This window comes from Bufo bufo, chromosome 4, assembly GCF_905171765.1.
Source record: "Bufo bufo chromosome 4, aBufBuf1.1, whole genome shotgun sequence".
In the NCBI taxonomy this organism is placed as follows: Eukaryota; Metazoa; Chordata; class Amphibia; order Anura; family Bufonidae; genus Bufo; species Bufo bufo.
The window spans coordinates 13,110,358-13,138,226 of record NC_053392.1 but is presented as its reverse complement, the minus strand read 5'-3'; the positions used below and the strand labels follow the sequence as shown (position 1 = coordinate 13,138,226).

Sequence of the window (27,869 nt, the reverse complement as noted above, 5' to 3'; positions counted from 1 at the left end):
ATGAATGGGTCCAGATTCAGTGCGGGTGCAATGCGTTCAGCTACCGCAATGCACCCGCGCGGAAATCTCACCCGTGTGAACGCAGCCTAATACATTTCTGTAATTTTTACATTCTTGCATAGGTGACAGGGAATAAAATTTCTGAAATGCTTCTGTAATTGATGCGCGCCACCTCCTTTCATTCAATGCTTAAACAAGTTGTACCACATTTCACTTCAATACTTTGTCCCACATTTCCGCTATACTCTTTTGGCCAACATTTGCGCCTCAATAGCTTTTCCCACATTTCCGCTTGACTCTTTTGGCCCACATTTGGGCTTCTGTAATTTGTACCACATTTGCGCCTCAATAGCTTTTCCCACATTTCTGCTCGATTCCAATTTTTTTTAAATTAATTTATCTCCCTTAAATTTGGTCTTTTTCTCACGCTCCCTCTCCGGACTGGAACCCTGATTCCCCGCCACCCGTGATCACCATGGTAGGCGCATAAAAAGTTGATAGAGCAGATATCAAATTGGATCGTGAACATCACGGGGACGTGTGACATGGTGGGGCAGTAAGTGTGCACACGCCTACACGAACTGACTGACAGGGGTCAGCCCCTGCAACTTCCTGGTCTCCAAATTGGGCACATGGCCTGAGCTTGCCCTTTACGTCTTGGAGGTGCTGGCCTGCCCTGCCACCAGTGTATTGTCTGAACGTGTGTTTAGCACGACTGGAGGGTTATATTTCCCAATGTTTTGGAGTGTACCCTAATTTAAAAAAATAAAAATTAAACAAAAAAGCAGTGTAGGCTACCTCCTCCTCCTCCACCGCCACTTCCACCTGCACCGCCACGTCCACCGCTTCCTCAACCTCCTACTCCATATGGACCTGGTCCTCCTAGATCAAGATTATTATTTTTTATTTTTACGTATTTTATGTTATTTAAAGTCATTTCTCTATCTACATTTGTTTGCAGAGCACTTGCCATGCTCTTAACCACATTTCTACGACCTTTCCATGACATTTTTACAGCCATTTTAGTGCTCAAAAGTTCGGGTCCCCATTGACTTCAATGGGGTTCGGGTTCGGGGTCAAGTTCGCGTCCCGAACTCTAACTTTTTTGTGAAGTTCGGCCGAACCCGTCGAACCCGAACATCCAGGTGTCCGCTCAACTCTACTTATTAATCATCGCTCAAACATCCAACGACAATATCTGAAACACGAAGTATCCAAACATTTTTCTGAAGCACACACGGGTGACTTTTTGGGGCTAAAATTGACCCCTATTGCTATGGTCTCTCTATCACACACACACAACTGTGCAGACGAGAAGTGTACTGGATCTATAGGTTCAATACCCTTTCCTCATTTGGTTTAAACGAAACCCTGGAATATAGCCACTACTAAACTAATATATAATACCCAATCAGATAAAAATAAAAATAGAACTACTTCTAAGGCCTCATGCATATGACCGTTTTTTTTTTTGCGGTCCGCGAAAATGGGTTCTGTTTTTCCGTGATCGGTGACCGTTTTTTTGTCCGTGGGTCTTCCTTGATTTTTGGAGGATCCACGGACATGAAAAAAAGTCGTTTTGGTGTCCGCTTGGCCGTGCGGAGCCAAACGGATCCGTCCTGACTTACAATGCAAGTCAATGTGGACGGATCCGTTTGACGTTGACACAATATGGTGCAATTGCAAACAGATCCGTCCCCTATTGACTTTCAATGTAAAGTCAGGAGTTAATATACCATAGGATCGGAGTTTTCTCCAATCCGATGGTATATTTTAACTTGAAGCGTCCCCATCACCATGGGAACGCCTCTATGTTAGAACATACCATCGGATTTGAGTTACATCGTGAAACTCAGATCCGACAGTATATTCTAACACAGAGGTGTTCACATAGTGATGGGGACGCTTCTAGTTAGAATATACGACGAACTGTGTACATGACTGCCCCCTGCTGCCTGTCAGCACCCGATCTTTTACAGGGGGCTGTGATCAGCACAATTAACCCTTCAGGTGCCGCACCTGAAGGGGTTAATTGTGCGTATCTTAGCCCCCTGTAAGAGATCAGCGGCTGCCAGGCAGCAGGGGGCAGACCCCCCTCACTCCCCAGTTTGAATATCATTGGTGGCCAGTGTGCGGCCCCCCCAGCCCCCTCTATTGTAATATCATTGGTGGCCAGTGTGCGGCCTCCGTCGGCCCCCCTCCCTCCCTTTATTGTAATATCATTGGTGGCCAGTGTGCGCCCTCCCCCGCCGCCCCCCCTCCCTCCCTTCATTGTAATATCATTGGTGGCCAGCGTGCGGCCTCTTCCCCCCCCCCCCCCGCCCGATCATTGGTGGCAGCGGAGAGTTCTGATCGGAGTCCCAGTTTAATCGCTGGGGCTCCGATCGGTAACCATGGCAACCAAGTCGCTACTGCAGGCCTGGTTGCCATGGTTACTTAGCAATATTACAATATTAGAAGCATCATACTTACCTTCTGCGCTGTCTGTGACCGGCCGGGAGCTCCTCCTACTGGTAAGTGACAGGTCTGTGCGGCGCATTGCTTAATGATCTGTCACTTACCAGTAGGAGGAGCTCCCGGCCGGTCACAGACAGCGCAGCAGGTAAGTATGATGCTTCTAATATTGTAATATTGCTAAGTAACCATGGCAACCAGGCCTGCAGTAGCGTCCTGGTTGCCATGGTTACCGATCGGAGCCCCAGCGATTAAAATGGGACTCCGATCGGAACTCTCCGCTGCCACAAATGATCGAGGGGGGGGGAGAGGGGAGGCCGCACACTGGCCACCAATGATATTACAATAGAGGGAGGGGGGGGGGGCCGCACGCTGGCCACCAATGATATTACAATAGAGGGAGGGAGGGGGGGGGCCGCACGCTGGCCACCAATGATATTACAATAAAGGGAGGGAGGGGGGGCCGACGGAGGCCGCACACTGGCCACCAATGATATTACAATAGAGGGGGGGCCGGGGGAGGCCGCACACTGGCCACCAATGATATTACAATAGAGGGAGGGGGGGGGGGCCGCACGCTGGCCACCAATGATATTACAATAAAGGGAGGGAGGGGGGGCCGACGGAGGCCGCACACTGGCCACCAATGATATTACAATAGAGGGGGGGCCGGGGGAGGCCGCACACTGGCCACCAATGATATGACAATAGAGGGAGGGAGGGGGGGGGCGCACACTGGCCACCAATGATATTTAAACTGGGGAGGGAGGGGGGTCTGCCCCCTGCTGCCTGGCAGCCCCTGATCTCTTATAGGGGGCTATGATATGCACAATTAACTCCTCAGGTGCAGCACCTGAGGGGTTAATTGTGCGGATCACAGCCCCCTGTAAGAGATCAGGGGCTGCCAGGCAGCAGGGGGCAGTCATGTACACAGTTCGTAGTATATTCTAACTAGAAGCGTCCCCATCACTATGGGAACGCCTCTGTGTTAGAATATACTGTCGGATATGAGATTTCACGAAGTGAAAACTCATCTCTGAAAAAGCTTTTATGCAGACGGATCTTCGGATCCGTCTGTATGAAAGTAACCTACGGACGTGGATGCCAATCTTGTGTGCATCCGTGTTCTTTCAAGGACCCATTGACTTGAATGGGTCCGTGAACCGTTGTCCGTCAAAAAAATAGGACAGGTCATATTTTTTGGACGGACAGAAAACACGGATCACGGATGCGGCTGCAAAACGGTGCATTTTCCGATTTTTCCACGAACCCATTAAAAGTCAATGGGTCTGCGAAAAAAAGCGGAAAACGGCACAACGGCCACGGATGCACACAACGGTCGTGTGCATGAGGCCTAATGAAAATATAATGAAAACCACCAACAACAATAGGAATAATAATATGAGCCACCTCGGAACATAAAAGCCATTTTTCGCTAACAAACGTACTCACCATTATCCATTACCTATTTCACAAGCATTACATTACTATTTATTGATGACTCAATACGTATTTTCTATTTTTATCACCCTTTACTTACTATTTGTATCGTTTGATATATACGGAGACCATGTGATGGAAATATGGGGACCATGACATGTCATCTCGATCCCTACTCAAATTTAGGGCTAAACTACATTCGTTTTAACATTTTACTACTATTTTTAGGTATCCCTAGGGGCAAAATATGTTCACATTTATGTTTATATGTATATATATATATATATATATACACACTCACCTAAAGAATTGTTAGGAACACCTGTTCTATTTCTCATTAATGCAATTATCTAGTCAACCAATCACATGGCAGTTGCTTCAATGCATTTAGGGTGGTGCTCCTGGTCAAGACAATCTCCTGATCTCCAAACTGAATGTCAGAATGGGAAAGAAAGGGGATTTAAGCAATTTTGACCGTGGCATGGTTGTTGGTGCCAGACGGGCCGGTCTGAGTATTTCACAATCTGCTCAATTACTGGGATTTTCACGCACAACCATTTCTAGGGTTTACAAAGAATGGTGTGAAAAGGGAAAAACATCCAGTATGCGGCCGTCCTGTGGCAAAAATTCCTTGTGGATGCTAGAGGTCAGAGGAGAATGTGCCGACTGATTCAAGCTGATAGAAGAGCAACGTTGACTGAAATAACCACTCGTTACAACCGAGGTCTGCAGCAAAGCATTTGTGAAGCCACAACACGCACAACCTTGAGGCGGATGGGCTACAACAGCAGAAGACCCCACCGGGTACCACTCATCTCCACTACAAATAGGAAAAAGAGGCTACAATTTGCACGAGCTCACCGAAATTGGACTGTTGAAGACTGGAAAAATGTTGCCTGGTCTGATGAGTCTCGATTTCTGTTGAGACATTCAAATGGTAGAGTCCGAATTTGGCGTAAACAGAATGAGAACATGTATCCATCCTCTGATGGCTACTTCCAGCAGGATAATGCACCATGTCACAAAGCTCGAATCATTTCAAATTGGTTTCTTGAACATGACAATGAGTTCACTGTACTAAAATGGCCCCCACAGTCACCAGATCTCAACCTAATAGAGCATCTTTGGGATGTGGTGGAACGGGAGCTTCGTGCCCTGGATGTGCATCCCTCAAATCTCCATCAACTGCAAGATGCTATCCTATCAATATGGGCCAACATTTCTAAAGAATGCTATCAGCACCTTGTTGAATCAATGCCACGTAGAATTAAGGCAGTTCTGAAGGCAAAAGGGGGTCCAACACCGTATTAGTATGGTGTTCCTAATAATTATTTAGGTGAGTGTACACCCTGTACAGAATTATTAGGCAAATGAGTATTTTGACCACATCATCCTCTTTATGCATGTTGTCTTACTCCAAGCTGTATAGGCTCGAAAGCCTACTACCAATTAAGCATATTAGGTGATGTGCATCTCTGTAATGAGAAGGGGTGTGGTCTAATGACATCAACACCCTATATTAGGTGTGCATAATCATTAGGCAACTTCCTTTCCTTTGGCAAAATGGGTCAAAAGAAGGACTTGACAGGCTCAGAAAAGTCAAAAATAGTGAGATATCTTGCAGAGGGATGCAGCACTCTTAAAATTGCAAAGCTTCTGAAGCGTGATCATCGAACAATCAAGCGTTTCATTCAAAATAGTCAATAGGGTCGCAAGAAGCGTGTGGAAAAACCAAGGCGCAAAATAACTGCCCATGAACTGAGAAAAGTCAAGCGTGCAGCTGCCAAGATGCCACTTGCCACCAGTTTGGCCATATTTCAGAGCTGCAACATCACTGGAGTGCCCAAAAGCACAAGGTGTGCAATACTCAGAGACATGGCCAAGGTAAGAAAGGCTGAAAGACGACCACCACTGAACAAGACACACAAGCTGAAACGTCAAGACTGGGCCAAGAAATATCTCAAGACTGATTTTTCTAAGGTTTTATGGACTGATGAAATGAGAGTGAGTCTTGATGGGCCAGATGGATGGGCCGGTGGCTGGATTGGTAAAGGGCAGAGAGCTCCAGTCCGACTCAGACGCCAGCAAGGTGGAGGTGGAGTACTGGTTTGGGCTGGTATCATCAAAGATGAGCATGTGGGGCCTTTTCGGGTTGAGGATGGAGTCAAGCTCAACTCCCAGTCCTACTGCCAGTTTCTGGAAGACACCTTCATCAAGCAGTGGTACAGGAAGAAGTCTGCATCCTTCAAGAAAAACATGATTTTCATGCAGGACAATGCTCCATCACACGCGTCCAAGTACTCCACAGCGTGGCTGGCAAGAAAGGGTATAAAAGAAGAAAATCTAATGACATGGCCTCCTTGTTCACCTGATCTGAACCCCATTGAGAACCTGTGGTCCATCATCAAATGTGAGATTTACAAGGAGGGAAAACGGTACACCTCTCTGAACAGTGTCTGGGAGGCTGTGGTTGCTGCTGCACGCAATGTTGATGGTGAACAGATCAAAACACTGACAGAATCCATGGATGGCAGGCTTTTGAGTGTCCTTGCAAAGAAAGGTGGCTATATTGGTCACTGATTTGTTTTTGTTTTGTTTTTGAATGTCAGAAATGTATATTTGTGAATGTTGAGATGTTATATTGGTTTCACTGGTAAAAATAAATAATTGAAATGGGTATATATTTGTTTTTTGTTAAGTTGCCTAATAATTATGCACAGTAATAGTCACCTGCACACACAGATATCCCCCTAAAATAGCTAAAACTAAAAACAAACTAAAAACTACTTCCAAAAATATTCAGCTTTGATATTAATGAGTTTTTTGGGTTCATTGAGAACATGGTTGTTGTTCAATAATAAAATTAATCCTCAAAAATACAACTTGCCTAATAATTCTGCACTCCCTGTATATATTACAGTACAGAAAGTTTGGACACACCTTCTCATTCAAAGAGTTTTCTTTATTTTCATGACTATGAAGGCATCAAAACTATGAATTAACACATGTGGAATTATATACATAACAAACAAGTGTGAAACAACTGAAAATATGTCATATTCTAGGTTCTTCAAAGTAGCCACCTTTTGCTTTGATTACTGCTTTGCACACTCTTGGCATTCTCTTGATGAGCTTCAAGAGGTAGTCCCCTGAAATGGTTTTCACTTCACAGGTGTGCCCTGTCAGGTTTAATAAGTGGGATTTCTTGCCTTATAAATGGGGTTGCGTTGAGGAGAAGTCAGGTGGATACACAGCTGATAGTCCTACTGAATAGACTGTTAGAATTTGTATAATGGCAAGAAAAAAGCAGCTAAGTAAAGAAAAACGAGTGGCCATCATTACTTTAAGAAATGAAGGTCAGTCAGTCAGCCGAAAAATTGGGAAAACTTTGAAAGTAAGGGCTATTTGACCATGAAGGAGAGTGATGGGGTGCTGCGCCAGATGACCTGGCCTCCACAGTCACCGGACCTGAACCCAATCGAGATGGTTTGGGGTGAGCTGGACCGCAGAGTGAAGGCAAAAGGGCCAACAAGTGCTAAGCATCTCTGGGAACTCCTTCAAGACTGTTGGAAGACCATTTCAGGGGACTACCTCTTGAAGCTCATCAAGAGAATGCCAAGAGTGTGCAAAGCAGTAATCAAAGCAAAAGGTGGCTACTTTGAAGAACCTAGAATATGACATATTTTCAGTTGTTTCACACTTGTTTGTTATGTATATAATTCCACATGTGTTAATTCATAGTTTTGATGCCTTCATAGTCATGAAAAAAAAGAAAACTCTTTGAATGAGAAGGTGTGTCCAAACTTTTGGTCTGTCCTTTCCATAGATATACCTATTATGTGTTATTATTTATCATATATATAATCTTTATTTTAATTTATGGTTCCTATGTATAAAAATCCCTTCCTTATTTTATGTATTACTGCTTCAAAGAATCCCCTCCCCCTATTAAGTTATGATTTACAATTTAGTCTCTTTTGCGTTCCAATGAGGAACGCAGTAAACCCTAATTCAGTTGATTGGATCGTTCACATACACTTTGCGTTCCACTGTGGAACACAGAAATTCTCATCCTTTATCCAATCCATATATATGTATTACACTCTATCCCTATCCGTTCCTCTTTTTCCATTGAATATACCTCTAACCATCGGGTTTTCCTGGCCCTAGACGCCCCCGTTAGGACCTGAAGCCACATATCGCCCTTCATGCGTTCCGAATGCAATTCTTGACCCGACATCACGTGACCAGAAGTGAATCTCCGGCCCATACCTCTAGGGCCCTAAACTACCTACAGAAGCGGGGGTGAAACTCCGAACATAGCTGGGCAGTCACCCGTGCGGACATACTAATTAATTAGGTGTCCACATGTATTTGCCCTAGGGTCAGTTTTAAATTAATGTGAATATAAGCAGTAAACATGCATTCCACGGATTGAACGCACTTCCGGTTCCGGGTCACAGGACCGGGAGAAAGCGCTCCACCACGTGGAGATTCCTCCTCCTTCTTTTTTATGCGACCATCTATAAAAAGCTGCTCTGTATTTGTCTATGTGTATATGCTCCTGAGGAAGGGGTTGTCTATGCCCCGAAATGCATTGAGCTAATCTAATAAAAGTTACCTTGTGCAACGTCTGAAGTCCTGTGAGTCATCAATCAAGAGGACGACAAGGGGAACTTACATTCTACAGGCGACCTCGGCGAGGGGGGGTTACCTGGCATCAAATGTCTTGAGCTTTATCTTGCGCCGACCCCCCCCTGGTGAAGTGAGTAAAACACGATTGCATGTATATGTATAATCTGTTAAATAATACAGCGAACATACTCACTTTGATGATTGTTTTTATGTAACAACACATTTTTTTATCCTTTTTTTAATCTTTATTTCTTATTGGCTATACACCGTTTGGTCTTCTTTATTTCTGGGGAGGCACTACAAGCCTCTATCAGTGGTATCAAATTTCCATTAATCCTCTTTCAATACTTGGCGCTCCACCAGCTTTTCTTCCCCTCTTTTTTGTTCATCCACTAATTATCGCGGCCTGCGAGTCAGGCCGGCTGAACCTAGGTGTGAGCAGCCTTACAATCTACCATTTCTTCCTTTGGTTTTGGTTTTGACTTTAGGTGTCCCCTGGCGTCCCCCTAATCTGTCCTCCATTCCACCCTACGCCACTTTATATCCTACCTTTGTCCCTTTTTCCAACACAACCCTGCCCCCTTCTTCTCTTTTTAATTCACCTCTCCTTTTACGCTCCCCTTTTTTCTATTTTTGTAGCATTAAAAAGTATGAACTTCGCGGAGGCAAAATTCATCCAAAAGTCCGAAGTCGTGCAAGACTTTGGTGAAGAACTCCGGGCTTCTATTCTACAACTTTAAAACCATTTTAAAACAGGAATCCGAAGTTGGCTTCTGTACTGGCTGGTACCTCGGTACCAAAGCCGACTGCAGATTCCTGTTTTAAAATGTTTTTAAAGTTGTTGAATCGAAGCCCGGAGTTCTTCACCAAAGTCTCACACGACTTCAGACTTAACAAACTTTGCCTCTGCAAAGCCCATAAATTTTAATACTGTACGGAGACAGGTCTCCATACAGCATTAACTAGAAGTTTTGCAACAAATCGACTTTGGATCTTTGATCCGGAGCTCAATTTGCTCAACCCTAATCATAGGTTCAGCATGCATGGACTGGCAGAGGTTTCACAGGCATCATTTCTGCAGATTTCACAGTTGTCACAGCTGAGATCTGAGGTAACAGGCACAATTGTCTCCGAAAAGCACTTTGCTGCACCTCTCTAACTGAGTTGCACACACAAGCACCCAGACCCGGGGTGTAGAGTTTACTTTAGCAAACCAACAGGGCTTTTCTCCCTAACAGCAGGGAGACTCTTCTGCTTCAGTCTTTGAGCAGGTTGCTGTACTTACAGGACACTTCCACAGGATCCAGCTTGTCACAGTGGGCCAAGTTGTGTGGTGTGTGGTCAGGCATTAGAGGCTACTCCTTAACGTGGAGGCTGTAGAGTCAATAAGTCACTTCAGACACGTTACCTCTACTGGACTTTCACTACACCTCTCTGTTAAATCTGGCTTGCTTCTGGCAGTTGTTCCTTTCTCCTTCAGGCCTCCCCCTGGCTGGTACCTGAATCCAGGCGTTGCTAAGGGTCAGCTTCACATCTTTCTGCTTCCTCTAACCCTGCGCTGTCTCTGACTCTACCAGTTTAGACCAGACTCTCCTCACTCACTGCACTGTGCTGACTCCTTATATGGAGGGTGATACCAGCCCCATCTAGTGGTGGCTGTGAGATATGGCCTGTTATCTCAGGTCAGCAGAAATATACGGGACATTGCAGATATAACAAGATAAAGCATTTTTACACTAAGCCATTGGAACTCCTCTTGAACCCTCTATTACTACTACTAGCAGTAACATTATTAGGCACAATATATTGATAACGGGTTTTAGACGTTTTTTAGGTGAATCCACCATTTATAAGTGCACTTCGTTTACCCGCAGTGCGCCCCCTGCTGGTGTGTATTATACAGGTTATACTAGATGATACTTTATCTGGACCATCATATACTGTGTTTTTCTTTAGTTATTTTTACATTTTACGTTCTGTTTCATCCGTCTACCCCTGAACCATCAATAATGCCTTCGTCCTGTGGTTTGATTATTGATTGGACCGTCCATCGTGTGTTCTGCCTTTTTGATTAATGATTTTTTATAATTAATAAATAATAATTGATGATGATCCTTGTGGTCGGTCTGTGCCCGGAGCTCCTCACAGTGTTTGATACTGGATTTCTTACAGTCTGTGACACCGGACCTGTGGGTGTCCTCCGCGCTGCTCGGTCCATATTGTCTTAGAGCCGTCTAAAGAGATTAATACCAAATATAAAGGACTCCATCAACGGAAAGTAAGAGATTTATTAACCACTTTCCTACCGCCGATTGACTATAAACGTCCTTGGGCGGTTGGTTTATCTCTGAATGGATGTTCTGGAACGTCCATTCAGAGATGGCAGCTGCACGCTAATCGTGCAGCTGCTGAGCGGGGGGGCCTGCTGCCAGTGACAGTAGGGCACCCCAGAGAGAAGGCAGGGACAGTTCCCAGGTGTCCCTGCCTTCTAGATCGCTTGTACAGATCAGGAAGCGTTATGCGCTTCCTGTCCCGGTCCGATGATCATGTGACCGCTGGGGGCGGGGGGAGTGCAGGAGTTGGCGCGTCTTCCATAGACCTTGATCAGCCCTGCACTGAGGCTGTACAGCGCTGTATACTGCTGTACAGCCTCTCTGGGGGGAAAAAAAAAAATGAAGTTAAATATCCGCCAGAGGTCTTGTATGACCTTACGGGGGACACAGTGTAAAATAAAAAATGTAAAAAAATATAAATATAAACAGTTTTTAAAAAAATAAAAAGTTTCACATAAAAAATAAATAAAAATGTCCCCCCAATTGAAGAAAAATAAATAAATAGACATATTTGGTATCAATGCATCCCCAACGACCGGCTCTATAATAATATCATATGAACTACCCCATCAGGCGAATGCAGTAAAAAAATGTAAAAAAAGAAACATTGCACCAAAACAGATTTTTTTTTTGTGAGCTCACCTCCCAAAAAACATTGTTAATCAATCAAAAAGTCGTATGTCCCCAAAAATGGTAGCAATAAAAATGTCACCTCATCCCGCAAAAAATGAGCCTCCACTCAAGACCATAGCCAGAAAAAAATATATATATATATATGGCTCTATGAAAATTTCAACACAAAAACATGATTATTTTTTCTAAAAATGCTCTTAGGCCGAATGCACACGACCATGGAACACGGACGTGAGTGGTCCGTGGTATCCCGGCCTGGCATCCTGCTGATTGCAGGAGCGCACGGCGTCATTGGTTGCTATGACACCGTGCGCTTCGAGGCGCCGCTGCAGTACAGTAATACACTGACGCCATGCGCTCCTGCTCTCAGGATGCCAGGCCGGGATACCACGGACTTCTCAAGTCCATGTTCCACAGTCGTGTGCATTCGGCCTTAGGCCTCCTGCCTCCTGCACACGACCGTTGTGTGCACCCGTGGCCGTTGTGCTGTTTTCTGTTTTTTTTTCGCGGACACATTGACTTTCAATGGGTCCGTGGAAAAATCGGAAAATGCACCGTTTTGCAGCCGCATCCGTGATCCGTGTTTCCTGTCCGTCCAAAAAATAGGACCTGTCCTATTTTTTTGACGGACAACGGTTCATCGACCCATTCAAGTCAATGGGTCCGTGAAAGAACACGGATGCACACAAGATTGGCATCCGCGTCCGTGATCCGTGGCCGTAGGTTACTTTCATACAGACGGATCCGAAGATCCGTCTGCATAAAAGCTTTTTCAGAGATGAGTTTTCACTTTGTGAAAACTCATATCCGACAGTATATTCTAACACAGAGGCGTTCCCATAGTGATGGGGACGCTTCTAGTTAGAATATACTACGAACTGTGTACATGACTGCCCCCTGCTGCCTGGCAGCACCCGATCTCTTACAGTCGGCTGTGATCCACACAAGGGGTTAATTGTGCATATCATAGCCCCCTATAAGAGATCAGGGGCTGCCAGGCAGCAGGGGGCAGACCCCCCTCCCTCCCCAGTTTTTATTTCATTGGTGGCCAGTGCGGCCCCCCCCGGCCCCTTTCCCTCTATTGTAATATCATTGGTGGCCAGTGTGCAGCCTCCCCCGGCCCCCCCTCCCTCCCTCTATTGTATTATCATTGGTGGCCAGTGTGCGGCCCCCCCTCTATTGTATTAATATCATTGGTGGCCAGTGTGCGGCCTCCCCTCTCTCCCCCCCCGATCATTGCTTAATGATCTGTCACTTACCAGTAGGAGGAGCTCCCGGCCGGTCACAGACAGCGCAGCAGGTAAGTATGATGCTTCTAATATTGTAATATTGCTAAGTAAACATGGCAACCAGGCCTGCAGTAGCGCCCTGGTTGCCATGGTTACCGATCGGAGCGATTAAACTGGGACTCCGGTCGGAATCTCCGCTGCCACCAATGATCGGGGGGGGGGGGGGGGGGAGAGGGCAGGCCGCACACTGGCCACCAATGATATTAATACAATAGAGGTGGGGCCGGGGGGGGGCGCACACTGGCCACCAATGATATTACAATAGAGGGAGGGGGGCAGGGGGGGGCCACACTGGCCACCAATGAAATTAAAACTGGGGAGGGAGGGGGGTCTGCCCTCTGCTGCCTGGCAGCCCCTGATCTCTTATAGGGGGCTATGATATGCACAATTAACCCCTCAGGTGCAGCGTAAGTGTAAGAGATCGGGTGCTGCCAGGCAGCAGGGGGCAGTCATGTACACAGTTCGTAGTATATTCCAACTAGAAGGGTCACCATCACTATGGGAACGCCTCTGTGTTAGAATATACTGTCGGATATGAGTTTCACGATCTAACTCATATCCGACAGTATATTCTAACATAGAGGCGTTCCCATGGTGATGGGGACGCTTCAAGTTAAAATATACCATCGGATTGGAGAAAACTCTGATCCGATGGTATAATAGGGACTCCTGACTTTACATTGAAAGTCAATGGGGACGGATCCGTTTAAAATTGCACCATATTGTGTCAACGTCAAACGGATCCGTCCCCATTGACTTGCATTGTAATTCAGGACGGATCCGTTTGGCTCCGCACGGCCAGGCGGACACCAAAACGACTTTTTTTTCATGTCCATGGATCCTCCAAAAATCAAGGAAGACCCACGGACGAAAAAATGATCACGGATCACAGACCAACGGAACCCTGTTTTGCGGACCGTGAAAAAATACTGTCGTGTGAATTCGGCCTTATTGTGTAAAATGTTAAAAATCTATAAAAAAGACATAATTGGTATCGCCGCGTCTGTAACAATTGGCTCTACAAAAATATTGTGATTTACCCCATCAAGTGAACGGTGTAATAAAAAAAACAAATACAAATTATGCCATTATTTTTAGTCACCTCAAATCACAAAAAAATTATATCAATCAGTCAAAAAGTTGTATGTACTCCAAAATGGTAGCAATAAAAACATCCTCTCATCCTGCAAAAAACAAGCCCTCACACAAGATTATAGCCATAAAAATGAAAAAATATGGCTCTAAGAAAATGGCAACACAAAAACATGATTTAAAAAAAAAAAGTTTTTATTGTGTAAAACGTAAAAAAAAATACAAACTAGACGTATTTGATATCGTTGCATCCATAATGACTGGATCTATAAAAACATCACATGATCTTCCCCATCAAATGAACGGTGAATGACTTTACCTCCTAAAAATTTAATAAAAAGCAACCAGAAAGCCAAATGTACCCCAAAATGGTGGCAATAAAAACTACAGCTTGTCCCGCAGAAAATAAGCCGTCACGCAGCTCATTCAACAAAAAATAAAAAAAGTTATTTCTCTTAAACCATGACAGAAAATTCCATGTTAGAAAATCCAGATGCCGATCCTTCCCTTCTGAGCCCTGGCGTATCTGCAAATAACAGTTTACGACCACAATTGGGGTGTTACTGTATTCAGGAGAAAATGGGTAGCAAATTGGGGGGATATTCTCCTGTTATCTTTTGTGAAAAAGAAAGAAAGTTTGGGCCTAAAGCACCATTCGCTTGTAAAAACAAAAATGTAATTTTTCATTTTCACACCCAAGTATTAAAAGTTCTATGAAACAGCTGTTGAGTTGGAATTTTTTTACCGCTCCCTTCTACATGCTATGCAACCCTAAATGGTGCCATTAGAAAGTACAACTTGTCATCCAAAAATAAGCCCTCATTAGGCTATGTGAATGAAAAAAAAAAAGAGGTTGGACTATGGGAAAGCGAGGAGTGAAAAACGAAAACGCAAAAATGGAAAATCCCAGGGTCCTTAAGGGGTTAAAAAAGTTGACTGTAAATTTTCTTAAAAATTGCTTCTAAAATTCTAAACCTTCTAACGTCCTAAAAAAATAAAATTAGATTACTAAAATGATGCCAACATAAAGAAGACGTATGGGGAATGTTAATTAGTAAATAACTTATGAGGCATCACTATCTGTCTTAAAAGCAGAGAAATTCTAATAAAAAAATTGTGAATTTTTTCACTTTTTCGTTAACGTTTGGATTTTTTTTATAAATAAAGGTGAAATATATTGACTCAAATTTACTATTAACATGAAGTACAATGTGTCACGAGAAAACAATCTCAGAATGGCTTGGATAAGTAAAAGCGTTCCAAAGTTATTACCACATAAAGTGACACGTGTCAGATTTGCAAAAAATGGCCTGGTCAGGAAGGGTGCAAATGGCCCGGTCTGGAAATGGTTAAAGACGACGATATCCCTGTTCACAGGATGGGATAAATATGTGACCACTGAGACCCCACTGATCATGACAACGAGGGTCCCGTGTCCTCCTTGTGGATGTAACAGACGTTCTCATAGATATCTCCAGCATTTTCACTGACCGTGACGGGAGCAGCAGACATGTACAGCCACCGCTCCATCCATGTGAGGACACAGGACCCCTGTTCTCATCATCTGTAAGGGTCCTAGTGGTGGGATTTCTATGTGGGGTGACTGGATTAGTTTGGGGTTTGGTAGAAAGTGGGTGAGGAGCAGAACATTGTTATTTAGGCCCCAATAACTAAACCTAGAAGTGAAGGAGCTGAGAGAAGAGTCTGATCTATAGACAGATCTACAGGAGGCCATGTATTCAGTCACTGTGTGCTTGTGTCTCCACAGATGGATCCAGGAGGAGAAATCCCCCCGAGAGATGTCCCCGTCCTCTGTATTCCCAGGACTGTCCAGAGGAGAAACTCCCAGAGAACCATCAGGTAGATGGAGCTGATGTCTCACCTGAATCTGACCAGAAAGTGATTGGACCAAAGATGAATTTACATTTTTCTTGTTTAGGATGAAAATCTGATTGATATTAAGGTTGAGGTTATAGATGATGATGAAGAGGAGATGGATTTATGGGGCGATCATCAGTGTAAGAATTGTCTGCATTGAGGGTCACCTGGATGCTACTCCCATCATCTTATCATCACATGTAATCAATCTATCCTTTCACTATGTATTTCTTACAGATGGAATCATAGAAAGAAATCCCCCCGAGAGATGTCCCCGTCCTCTGTATTCCCAGGACTGTCCAGAGGAGAAGCTCCCAGAGAAGCATCAGGTAGATGGAGCTGAGCCCTATACACATTTATATAGGGGGGTCCTGCAGTCATAGAGGGGTCATAGATTGTGGGGGTCTCTTATGTGGATCTGTTAGATTTCCCACCTGTCTGCTGTATTGTACTGAATTGTTACAGATGACAAATCAAGGGGAAGATGTGACTGATATTAAAGTGGAGGATGAAGAAGAGCGGATGATGGGCGATCCCCCGTGTAAGAGTGAGGTGGAGGAGGACATTCCAGTCCATGTGACCACAGGTATGGAATAATGAATGGAGAATGGCGAACTCTGTGTGCACACCAAGTTAGGTGTGTTTAGGCCACTCATTCAGCTGACCGCTATCCCTCCGACTCCCCCATATACCTCCATGCTCGGCTCGGCTAAGTGTCTGGGTTTTCAGTGGGACGTCCAGATACTTCTTGTGGATATTTATTTCCCGGGAGAACAAAAGGATCGGTCACTGAAATTCTGAACACCCGATACTTCTCTCCCACGACCTGATCTGCCCTCAGTGTAGCAAGGCTGTTATTTTATGTTCTTTTTCAGTAGTCTCCATTATTCTGACTGCTCTGATGTTCTGCTGCTGGTCTATGTATACCGGCTCCAAAGGAATAGGAAATATGAAGGGAGGACGTCTCCTCCTCCTTCTTGCTGGATATACTTCTGGATTTGGCTCAAAAACTCCATCAAAACTCAATCATTTTCATTGACCGTTGTAGCCCATTTACTCCAGGGGTCCTAGATGTTATGATATCTGCTTAAGTTGTCAGTTTTTATAAAGTATCTTCTCATTTCCTAACATAGGATTTTTAAGATTGCCTCCCTCCCATACCCGTATCTGTCCCCGTGCACAGTTTTTAGTATCTTTTTGCTCTTCCCGAGGCTTGCTGTACCAAGTGGGCTTCTGATTAAGTGGAGTTAAAGAAAAGGAGTTTAAGACAAGCAGCAAAAAACTAAGGTTGGATAGAATTTCCTTGTGTGTTGTTGGCTTGATTCCAGCTAGTCCATCAACTACTGCAGACAGGGTCTAATTCTAACTCCTATTTACTGTTTTCATTCTTTACTCTTCATCCCCATTAAACATGTGCTCCATGGACAATGCCACTAAGTGTGTGTCCTGTGCAGTGTGTCCGTGCCTTGAAGAACCGTTCTAGGGTGAATACATTTGCGCAAGATGCAATCATGTTGCATATTTGGAAGCCCAGATCTTGGATCTAAATAAGCAGCTTGAAATGCTTAGGGGCATTGCAAAACTGGAGAGAGGCTTAGACCTCACTGTGCAGGCGCTGACTGGGGTCAGTGAAATGGAGGTGGTGGAGGAGGGCAAGATCATAACTATCAGATCAGCAGTTGGGTTAATGTAGAAAGAAGGGGTAGAGGGGAAAGTGCCAGGGAGGCTAGTCCTGAGCTGGCACGTCCTAGTAAATATGCCTGTTTGGCTGATATTAGGGATGAAAGTCCAGGGCCAGCAACACTGCAGCAGGTCGTTTCTCCTAACAACCAGGAGGATGACCGCTGCAGGAAGGATGGGAAAAGGAGTGCAGCAAAGGTCAGACAGATGCTGGTGGTAGGGGACTCAATTATTAGGCGGACAGATAGGGTCATCTGTCGCCGAGACCATGAATGCCGAACAGTGTGTTGTCTGCTGGGTGCTCGGGTTCGGCATATTGCGTATCGGATTGACAGATTGCTGGGTGGGTCTGGGGAAGACCCGGCGGTCATGGTACACATTGCACCAATGACAAAGTCAGTGGGAGATGGAAGATCATTTAAAAATGATTTAAGGGAGCTAGGTGAGAAGCTCAAGTCCAGGACCTCCAAGGTAGTGTTTTTAGAAATACTACCAGTGTCACGAGCGTCACCAGAGAGACAACGGGAGCTTAGAGAGTTAAATAAGTGGGTCAGAAGCTGGTGCAGGAAGGAAGGGTTTGGGTTTATGTAGAACTGGGCCGACTTCGCGGTCGGTTACAGGCTCTACAGTAGGGACGGGCTGCACCTCAATGGGGAGGGTGCAACTGCCCTGGGGGAAAAATGGTTAGATGGCTGGAGGAGATTTTAAACTAGGATCTGGGGGAGGGGTGAGGGGGTCATACTAATAAGGGGGTAGATAGTGTAGATAGAGAGCGGGTTATAGAAGGGGAAAGTGGGGATTTAGTGGGGGCCGGGGTTAGCAAGGAAAATAGAGAGAAGACTGGGAATAACTATACATTTATAAAAAATAGAACTGCTGGTAACAAAAACCTGTTACATACAAAAATTGAACAAGGTAACAAAAAAAAAAAAAACGGATAATCACTTTACAGGTAATAGTAATTTAAAATGTATTTTCACAAATGCCAGAAGTCTAGCTAGAAAAATGGGAGAGCTGGAGGCTATGGTACTAGTAGAACACATAGATGTAGTTGGTGTAGCTGAGACATGGTTGGACTCTTCACATGACTGGGCTGTTAATATTGAGGCTTTTACACTATTTAGGAAAGACCGGGTCAATAGAAAAGGTGGTGGTGTGTGCCTGTATGTGAGGAGTTATCTGAAGACAAGTGTGAAAGACGCAATTGAGGGTGTGGATGGTGAGGATGTGGAAACCTTATGGGTGGAAGTTCAAAGGGCTATAAACACTGAAAAAATAATACTTGGTGTAATCTATAGACCCCCTAACATCACAGAGGAGATATAAACACAACTGTATAACCAAATAGAGCAGGCGGCACAGGCGGGTACAGTGGTCATAGTGGGAGATTTTAACTTCCCAGACATTGACTGGGGTCACGGTTCTGCCTCAACTGCAAAGGGGAGAAAATTCCTCAACTTGATGCAGGACCACTTTATGGGCCAGTTTGTAGAAGCTCCCACTAGGGGCGATGCTCTGTTGGATCTGGTAATTTCTAATGATGCAGAGCTTGTTGGGAACGTTACTGTTCGAGAAACACTAGGTAATACTGACCACAATATAATTATATTCCCCCTAAACTATAAGAAGCAAACTCTGTCAGGCAGAGCAAAGACACTGGATTTCAAAAAGGCTAATTTCCCTGGGTTGAGGGCAGCATTTCAGGGCATAGACTGGGAGCAGCTACTGTCACATAATAATACTGAGGATAAATGGGAGAGCTTCAAATCCACATTGAGTAATTGCACTTAAAAAATCTGCAAAAAGGAGATAAAATTCGCAAAGGTCCCAAACGAACAGCAGGTAACAAAAGAAAGCAAAACAAATCCCAAAAAGTTTTTTTAAATATATAAATGCTGAAAAACCTAGGTCTGAGCAGGTAGGTCCCCTAAATAATGGTAAAGGGGGGGTAGTCACTGAAGATAAGGAAAAGGCAGAGTTCCTAAATAGTTTTTTTAGCTCTGTATATAAAAAAGAAGAGAAAGGAGCTGATATCTGTGGTGCCGGGGTTGTTAGTACATCCAGCGTCATACTCAATTGGCTAACTGTAGATATGGTCCAAGAGAAGTTAAATAGGGTAAATGTGAATAAAACTCCGCGTCCAGATGGATTACACCCAAGAGTGCTTAAAGAGCTCTGTTCAGTCATTGCTGTGCCCCTGTTTATAATTTTTAAGGATTCTTTAGGGACTGGTACAGTGACAAGTGATTGGCACAAGGCAAACGTGGTGCCCATATTCAAAAAAGGATCAAGGTCCTCAACAGGTAATTATAGACCAGTTAGTTTAACTTCTGTTGTGGGAAAAATGTTTGAAGGAATCTTAACCCCTTAGGGACCCATGACGTATCGGTACGGCATGGTTGCTGAGTCCTTAAGGACCCATGACGTACTGGTACGTCATGTATAGTTCCGATCATCGCTGCCCGGCGGGCGGTGATCGGAACCCGGTGCCTGCTCAAATCATTGAGCAGGCACCTCGGCTAAATGCGCGCGGGGGGGGTTCCATGACCCCCCCCGTGTCGGCGATCGCCGCAAACTGCAGGTCAATTCAGACCTGCGGTTTGCTGCTTTTACCTGGTGCGGCGGCGGTGGTGCCATCGGGTCCCCATGGGGCTGCAGGGGGGACCCGATGGCATGGAAGGCAGCGCGATGCCTTCCTGAGGCATCGCCGCTGCCTACCTGTGATGTGCCTGTGAGATCCAGCCCCCTGGATCTCGCAGGCCGGAAGCTGTATGAGTAATACACACAGTATTACTCATACAGCCAATGCATTCCAATACAGAAGTATTGGAATGCATTGTAAAGGATTAGACCCCCAAAAGTTCAAGTCCCAAAGTGGGACAAAAAATAAAGTGAAAAAAAAAGTTTAAAAAATAACGTTTTCCCCCCAAAAAATTAAAAGTTTCAAGTAAAAATAAACAAAAACATCATTTTCCCCAAATAAAGTTAAAAAAAGGGTAAAAAATAGGGGGGGGGGGGGAGTATACATATTAGGTATCTCCGCATCCGTATCGACGGCTCTATAAACATATCACATGACATAACCCCTCAGATGAACACCGTAAAAAAATTAAAATAAAAACTGTGCTAAATAAACCATTTTTTGTCACCTTACATCACAAAAAGTGTAATAGCAAGCATCTCATCCCGCAAAAATCATACCCTACCCAAGGTAATCGCCCAAAAACTGAAAAAATTATGGCTCTCAGACTATGGAAACACTAAAACATGATTTTTTTTGCTTCAAAAATGAAATTATTGTGTAAAACTTACATAAATAAAAAAAATGTATACATATTAGGTATCGCCGCATCTGTGACAACCTGCTCTATAAAAATATCACCTGATCTAACCTGTCAGATGATAAATAACAAAAAATTTAAACGGTGCCAAAATAGCTATTTCTTGTTATCTTGCCTCACAAAAAGTGTAATATAGAGCAATCAAAAATCATATGTACCCTAAACTAGTACCAACACTACTGCCACCCTATCCCGTAGTTTCTAAAATGGGGCCACTGTTTTGGAGTTTCTACTCTAGGGGTGCATCAGGGGGGCTTCAAATGGGACATGGTGTAAAAAAAACCAGTCCAGCAAAATCTGCCTTCCAAAAACCGTATGGCATTCCTTTCCTTCTGCGCCCTGCCGTGTGCCCTTACAGCTTTTTACTGTGTGCCCGTACAGTAGTTTACAGAAACACCCCATATGTGGTCGTAAACTACAGAATCAGGGCCATAAATATTGAGTTTTGTTTGGCTGTTAACCCTTGCTTTGTAAAAGTATAAAAAATATTAAAATGCTAAATCTGCCAAAAAAGTGAAATTTTGAAATTGTATCTCTATTTTCCATTAATTCTTGTGGAACACCTAAAGGGTTAACGACGTTTAGAAAATCAGTTTTGAATACCTTGAGGGGTGTAGTTTATAGAATGGGGTAATTTTTGGGTGGTTTCTATTATGTAAGCCTCGCAAAGTGACTTCAAACCTGAACTAGTCCCTAATAATTGTTTTTTTGAAAATTTCAGAAAAATTTCAAGATTTGCTTCTAAACTTCTAAGCCTTGTAACATCCCCAAAAAATAAAATATCATTCCCAAAATGATCCAAACATGAAGTAGACATATGGGGAATGTAAAGTAATAACTATTTTTGGAGGTATTACTATGTATTATAGAAGTAGAGAAATTGAAACTTGGAAATTTGAAATTTTTTACAAATTTTTGGTAAATTTGGTATTTGTTTTATAAATAAAAATGATTTTTTTTTACATCATTTTACCAGTGTCATGAAGTACAATATATGACAAAAAAACAGTCTCAGAATGGCCTGGATAAGTCAAAGCGTTTTAAAGTTAACAGCACTTAGGCTGGGTTCAGACCTGAGCGTTTTACAGCGCGTTCCTACGCGCTGTAAAACGCTCAACAGGCAAGAACCAATGTTTCCCTATGGGAAGGGTTCTCACCTGAGCGTTTTACAGCTCGTACGATCGCGCTGTAAAACGCCCGACGCTCAAAAAAGTTCTTGAGCTCCTTTGGGGCGTCTTGTCGCGCGTTCCTGTACATAGACTTAGCGGGAACGCGCGACAATAGGCGTTCGCTTGTTCCGGAACCGCGTATGTGAGACGCCCGTAGAATCGCGCATACAGAGCGCGACATCCGGAACGCTCAGGTCTGAACCCAGCCTTAAAGTGACACTCGTCAGATTTGCAAAAAATGGCCAAGTCCAGAAGGTGAAATAGGGCCGAGTCCTTAAGGGGTTAAGGGACTATATACAGGAGTATGTGACTATAGATAATATTATAAGTGACAACCAACATGGGTTTACCAAGGACAGAAGTTGTCAGATTAACCTGATTTGTTTTTATGAGGAGGTTAGTAGTAGTAGCCTGGACAGAGGGGCGTCTGTGGATGTAGTGTTTCTGGATTTTGCAAAGGTTTTTGATCCTGTCCCTCATAGACGCTTAATAAGTAAAGTAAGGTCTATAGGCTTGGAAAGTATAGTTTGTAATTGGATTGAAAACTGCCTGAAGGACCGTGTCCAGAGAGTTGTGGTCAATAATTCCTATTCAGATGGTCCCGGGTTATAAGTGGTGACCCCAAGGTTCAGTGCTGGGCCCTTTATTGTTTAATTTATTTATTAATGATATTGAGGATGGGATTAATAACACCATATCTATTTTTGCAGATGACACTAAGCTGTGTAGAACTGTACGATCTATGGAAGATGTCCACAAACTACAAGCTGACTTGAACAATCTGAGTGATTGGGCATCAACTTGGCAAATGAGGTTCAATGTGGACAAATGTAAAGTCCTGCATCTTGGTAGTAATAATCTCTGTGCTTCATATGTTCTAGGTGATGTAGCACTGGGAGAGTCACTTATAGAGAAGGATTTGGGTGTCCTTGTGGATGGTAGATTAAATTATAGTATACAATGTCAATCAGCTGCTTCTAAGGCCACCAGGATATTGTCATGCATTAAACGAGGCATGGACTCGCAGGGCAGGGATGTAATATTACCACTTTACAAAGCGCTAGTGCAGCCTCATCTGGAATAAGCAGTCCAGTTCTGGGCACCAGTACATAGAAAAGATGCACTGCAGCTGGAAAAAGTACAGAGGAGAGCGACTAAAATGATAAGGGCCATGGAGGGTCTTAGTTAGGAAGAAAGATTAAAATAATTGAATTTATTTAGTCTTGAGAAGAGACGTCTAAGGGGGGACATGATTAACCTGTACAAGTATATAAATGGGCCATACAAAAAATACGGCGAAAAGCTGTTCCATGTAAAATGTGCTCAAAAGACAAGGGGGTGCTGCCTCCGACTGAAGAAGAAAAAGTTCAGTCTCCAGAAGCGTCAAAGCTTCTTTACTGTAAGAACTGTGAATCTGTGGAATAGACTTCCTCAGGACGTGGTCACAGCAGGAACAGTGGACAGTTTCAAAAAGGGCTTCCACAACTACAACACTCATCATTCTCATAAAAGCCAATTTTATACAAAATGTATAATACAATCTTCGTAGACCTCTCTCAAGGACTCTGAGATACTGTTTGGAAATTTCTCTCTATTTCATCCTAGTACTCATAGGTAGTGTTGAGCGAACAGTTCGAGCATAGTTCGGGTCCGTACCGAATTTTGGGGTGTTCGTGACACGGACCCGAACCCGAACTTTTTCGTAAAAGTTCGGGTTCGGGTTCGTCGTTCGGCATGTATTTTGGCGCATTTTGAAAGGCTGCAAAGCAGCCAATCAACATGCATCATACTACTTGCCCTAAGATGCCATCGCAGCCATGCCTACTATTGGCAAGGCTGTGATTGGCCAAGTGCAGCATGTGACTCAGCCTCTTTATAAGCTTGTGCGCACGTCGGGACGTGCTCACTCCCGATGTGAATAGAACAGGGATAGACGCAGCTGATGCTAGGGCGAGAATAGGCAGGGATAATTGAATAACTGGAAGCAAATTTCTCTCCTCCACCTGTGATTCATCTGAACAACTGCAGCTGAGCTGCTTTTTTGATAGGGATTGGATATTTTTAGAGTGGCCAGAGTGATTTTTCCATCCACATGTACCTGGGCTGACCGCCGGCCGCCATTTTGCGACTTGTAGTGCTGCAGCAGAAGCTGCCACAGTGTGCATTCCAAAGCTCCAAACAAGTCAGACATCTACACCTGGGATTCAGACCAATAGCGATTTAGCAGCACAGTCCAAGGCTATTTTTTTTAAAGGTTGTGCAGACCATTTTGTGGCACATGTTACTGGGCTGATAGGCGGCGGCCATCTTGGGACTAGTGCTGCAGCACAATCTCTCCCAACGTCCATTAATCACTTGTAATAGTGGTCTGTGCCATAGAAATCCTACATCAGGGACTTGGGTGTGCTTGTGTCACCCCTACTAATACCAGTCCACCTGTAATCCATACAGTGAAAAGCCATAAAGTATTCCAGTGAGGGAATTTTTTATTTATTTAAAAAAGGCCAAGTTAGTTTATCTGGCGTTCAATATACTAGATACAGTTAGGCCTGCGTTTCATACATCTGGAATTAGCAAACTAATGTGCTGGGGTTGGGAAAACATATATGTACCCATACTAGAATCTGTCAAAGAAAGCGGTACTCACATATAACAGTCATTCCATCTGTAATCCATACAGTCAAAAGACTGAAAGTATTCCAGTGAGGGAATTTTTTTTTTATTTAAAAAAGGCCAAGTTAGTTTATCTGGCGTTCAATATACTAGATACAGTTAGGCCTGCGTTTCATACATCTGGAATTAGCAAACTAATGTGCTGGGGTTGGGAAAACATATATGTACCCATACTAGAATCTGTCAAAGAAAGCGGTACTCACATATAACAGTCATTCCATCTGTAATCCATACAGTCAAAAGACTGAAAGTATTCCAGTGAGGGGATTTTGCTTATAAAAAATAATATATTTCATTGTGGTGCGAGTTGAATCGCAACAATGAAGAAAAATACTATTAAGGGACGAGGACGCGGTCGTGGTGGTGTCCGTGGAGCCTCTGTTGCTGGTAGAGGACGTGGCCGTTCGGCCCCAGGCGCACACAGTAGGGAACGAACTCCCTCAACTAGCCGGCAGAATGTACCGCAATATCTCGTGGGGCCCAATGCCGCTCTTAGGATGGTAAGGCCTGAGCAGGTACAGGCATTAATCGATTGGGTGGCCGACAGTGCTTCCAGCACGTTCACCACATGGTCTTCCACCCAGTCTTCTGCGGAAAGCGCACAGGTGGCACCTGAAAACCAAGCCCATCAGTCTGTCACATCACCCCCAAGCATATCAGGGAAACGGTCTGAGCCACAAGTTATGCAGCAGTCTCTTCTTCTGTTTGAAGACTCTGCTTCCAGGGTTTCCCAGGGGCGTCCACCTAGCCCTTCCCCAGTGGAGGAAGACATACCATGCACTGACGCACAACCACTTATGTCTCCAGATGAAGAGGACATGGGAATACCACCACAGCAGAGTCACCGACTCTCTGATGATGACAAAACACAGGTGCCCACTGCCGCGTCTTTTTGCAGTGTGCAGACTGAACAGGAGGAGGTCAGGGAGGGAGACTGGGTGGAAGACGATGCAGAGGACGATGAGGTCTTAGACCCCACATGGACTGAAGGTCGTGGCGATGACTTTCACAGTTCAGAGGAAGAGGTAGTGGTGAGACCGAGACAACAGCGAAGCCAAAGAGGGAGCAGGGGGCCAAAGCAGACGAGCCGCCGCCCCCAGAGTTCGCCTGCTACTGGACATCGCCAACAGGGACCCAGCCCCACAAAGGCAGCTTCAAAGAGTTCCCTGGCATGGCACTTCTTTAAACAATGTCCTACCGACAAGACCCGAGTGACTTGCACGCTCTGCCATCAGAGCCTGAGGCGAGGCATTAACGTTCTGAACCTCAGCACAACCTGCATGACCAGGCATCTACATGCAAAGCATGAACTGCAGTGGGGTACACACCTTAAAAACCAGGCACTCGCTGAGGCTCCCCCTGCTCCCTCTACCGCTGCTGCCTCGGCTTCCGCCTCGAGAGGAATGTTGCCACCTGCCGAGCAGCAAACAGAGGATGTGCCACCGACACCACCACCACCACCACCGTCAACTAGCGTCTCCACTATATCACACAGCAGCGTTCAGCTCTCAATATCTCAAACCTTAGAGAGGAAGCGCAAATTCCCCCCGAGTCACCCTCGAGCCCTTGGCCTTTCTAAACTGCTGGCCTTTGAAATGCTGTCATTCCGGCTGGTGGACACAGACAGCTTCAAACAGCTGATGGCCATGGCTGTCCCGCAGTATGTGGTTCCCAGCCGCCACTACTTCTCCAAGACAGCCGTGCCTTCCCTGCACATGCAAGTGTCCGATAAAATCAAGTGTGCACTGCGCAACGCCATTTGTGGCAAGGTCCACCTAACCACAGATACGTGGACCAGTAAGCACGGCCAGGGACGCTATATCTCACTAACTGCACACTGGATGAATGTAGTGGCGGCTGGGCCCCCGGCGGACAGTTCCTTGCCGCACGTCCTTCCGCCCCCTAGGATCGCAGGGCATCATTCTCTGCCTCCTGTAGCCTCCTCCTCCTACTCGGCTTCCTCCTCCACTGCTTCCACCAGCTCATCCGGTCAGCCACACACCTTCACCACCAACTTCAGCACAGCCCGGGGTAAACGTCAGCAGGCCATTCTGAAACTCATATGTTTGGGGGACAGGCCCCACAGCGCAAAGGAGTTGTGGCGGGGTATTGAACAACAGACCGACGAGTGGTTTCTGCCGGTGGGCCTCAAGCCAGGCCTGGTGGTATGCGATAATGGGCGAAATCTCGTGGCAGCTCTGGGACTAGCCGGTTTGACGCACATCCCTTGTCTGGCGCATGTGCTGAACTTGGTGGTGCAGAGGTTCATTCACCACTACCCCAACATGTCAGAGCTGCTGCATAAAGTGCGGGCCGTCTGTGCGCGCTTCCTCCGTTCACATCCTGCCGCTGCTCGCCTGTCTGCGCTACAGCGGAACTTCGGCCTTCCCGCTCACCGCCTCACCTAACTCCACCTTGCACATGCTGGAGAGACTGTGCGAGCAGCAGCAGGCCATAGTGGAGTTTCAGCTGCAGCGCGCTCGCGTCAGTCGTACTGCCGAACAGCACCACTTCACCACCAATGATTGGGCCTCCATGCGAGACCTGTGTGCCCTGCTGCGCTGTTTCGAGTACTCCACCAACATGGCCAGTGGCGATGACACTGTTATCAGCGTTACAATACCACTTCTATGTCTCCTTGAGAAAACACTTAGGGCAATGATGTTAGAGGAGGTGGCCCAGGTGGAGGAGGAGGAGGAGGATGAGGGCTCGTTTCTAACACTTTCGGGCCAGTCTGTTCGAAGTGGCTCAGAGGGAGGTTTGTTTAAGCAGCAGAGGACAGGTTCACAAGTCGCCAGCCAAGGCACTGTACTGGAGGACGAGGAGGAGGAGGTGGAGGGGGACGAGGATGACGCAAGTTCACAGCGGGGTGGCAGCCCAGGCCCATCACTGGTGCGTGGCTGGGGGGATACGGTGGACGATGACGATACGCCTCCCACAGAGGACAGCTTGTCCTTACCCATGGGTAGCCTGGCCCACATGAGCGAATATATGCTCCAATGCCTGCGCAACGACAGCAGAGTTGCCCACGTTTTAACGTGTGCAGACTACTGGGTGGCCACCCTGCTGGATCCCCGGTATAAAGACAATGTGCCCACTTTAATTCCTGAACTGGAGCGCGACCGTAAGATGCGCGAGTACAAGCGCACGCTGATAGAGGCGCTCTTGAGAGCATTCCCACATGTCACAGGGGAACAGGTGGAAGGTGAAGGCAGAGGAGTGGCAAGAGGTCGCCAACGCAGCTGTGTCACG

General features: G+C 45.3%; 1 protein-coding gene across 1 annotated transcript in view; it reads left to right on the top strand.

The window, feature by feature from the left end:
- LOC120997662 (zinc finger protein 282-like) overlaps positions 1-27,869 on the top strand; it is a 394,601-nt gene that overhangs the window by 293,957 nt on the left and 72,775 nt on the right. The window contains exons 8-9 of the mRNA XM_040427858.1: positions 15,816-15,894; positions 15,992-16,083. Coding sequence (XP_040283792.1) covers positions 15,816-15,894; positions 15,992-16,083 — 171 coding nt within the window. The remainder of the gene's footprint in view (positions 1-15,815; positions 15,895-15,991; positions 16,084-27,869) is intronic.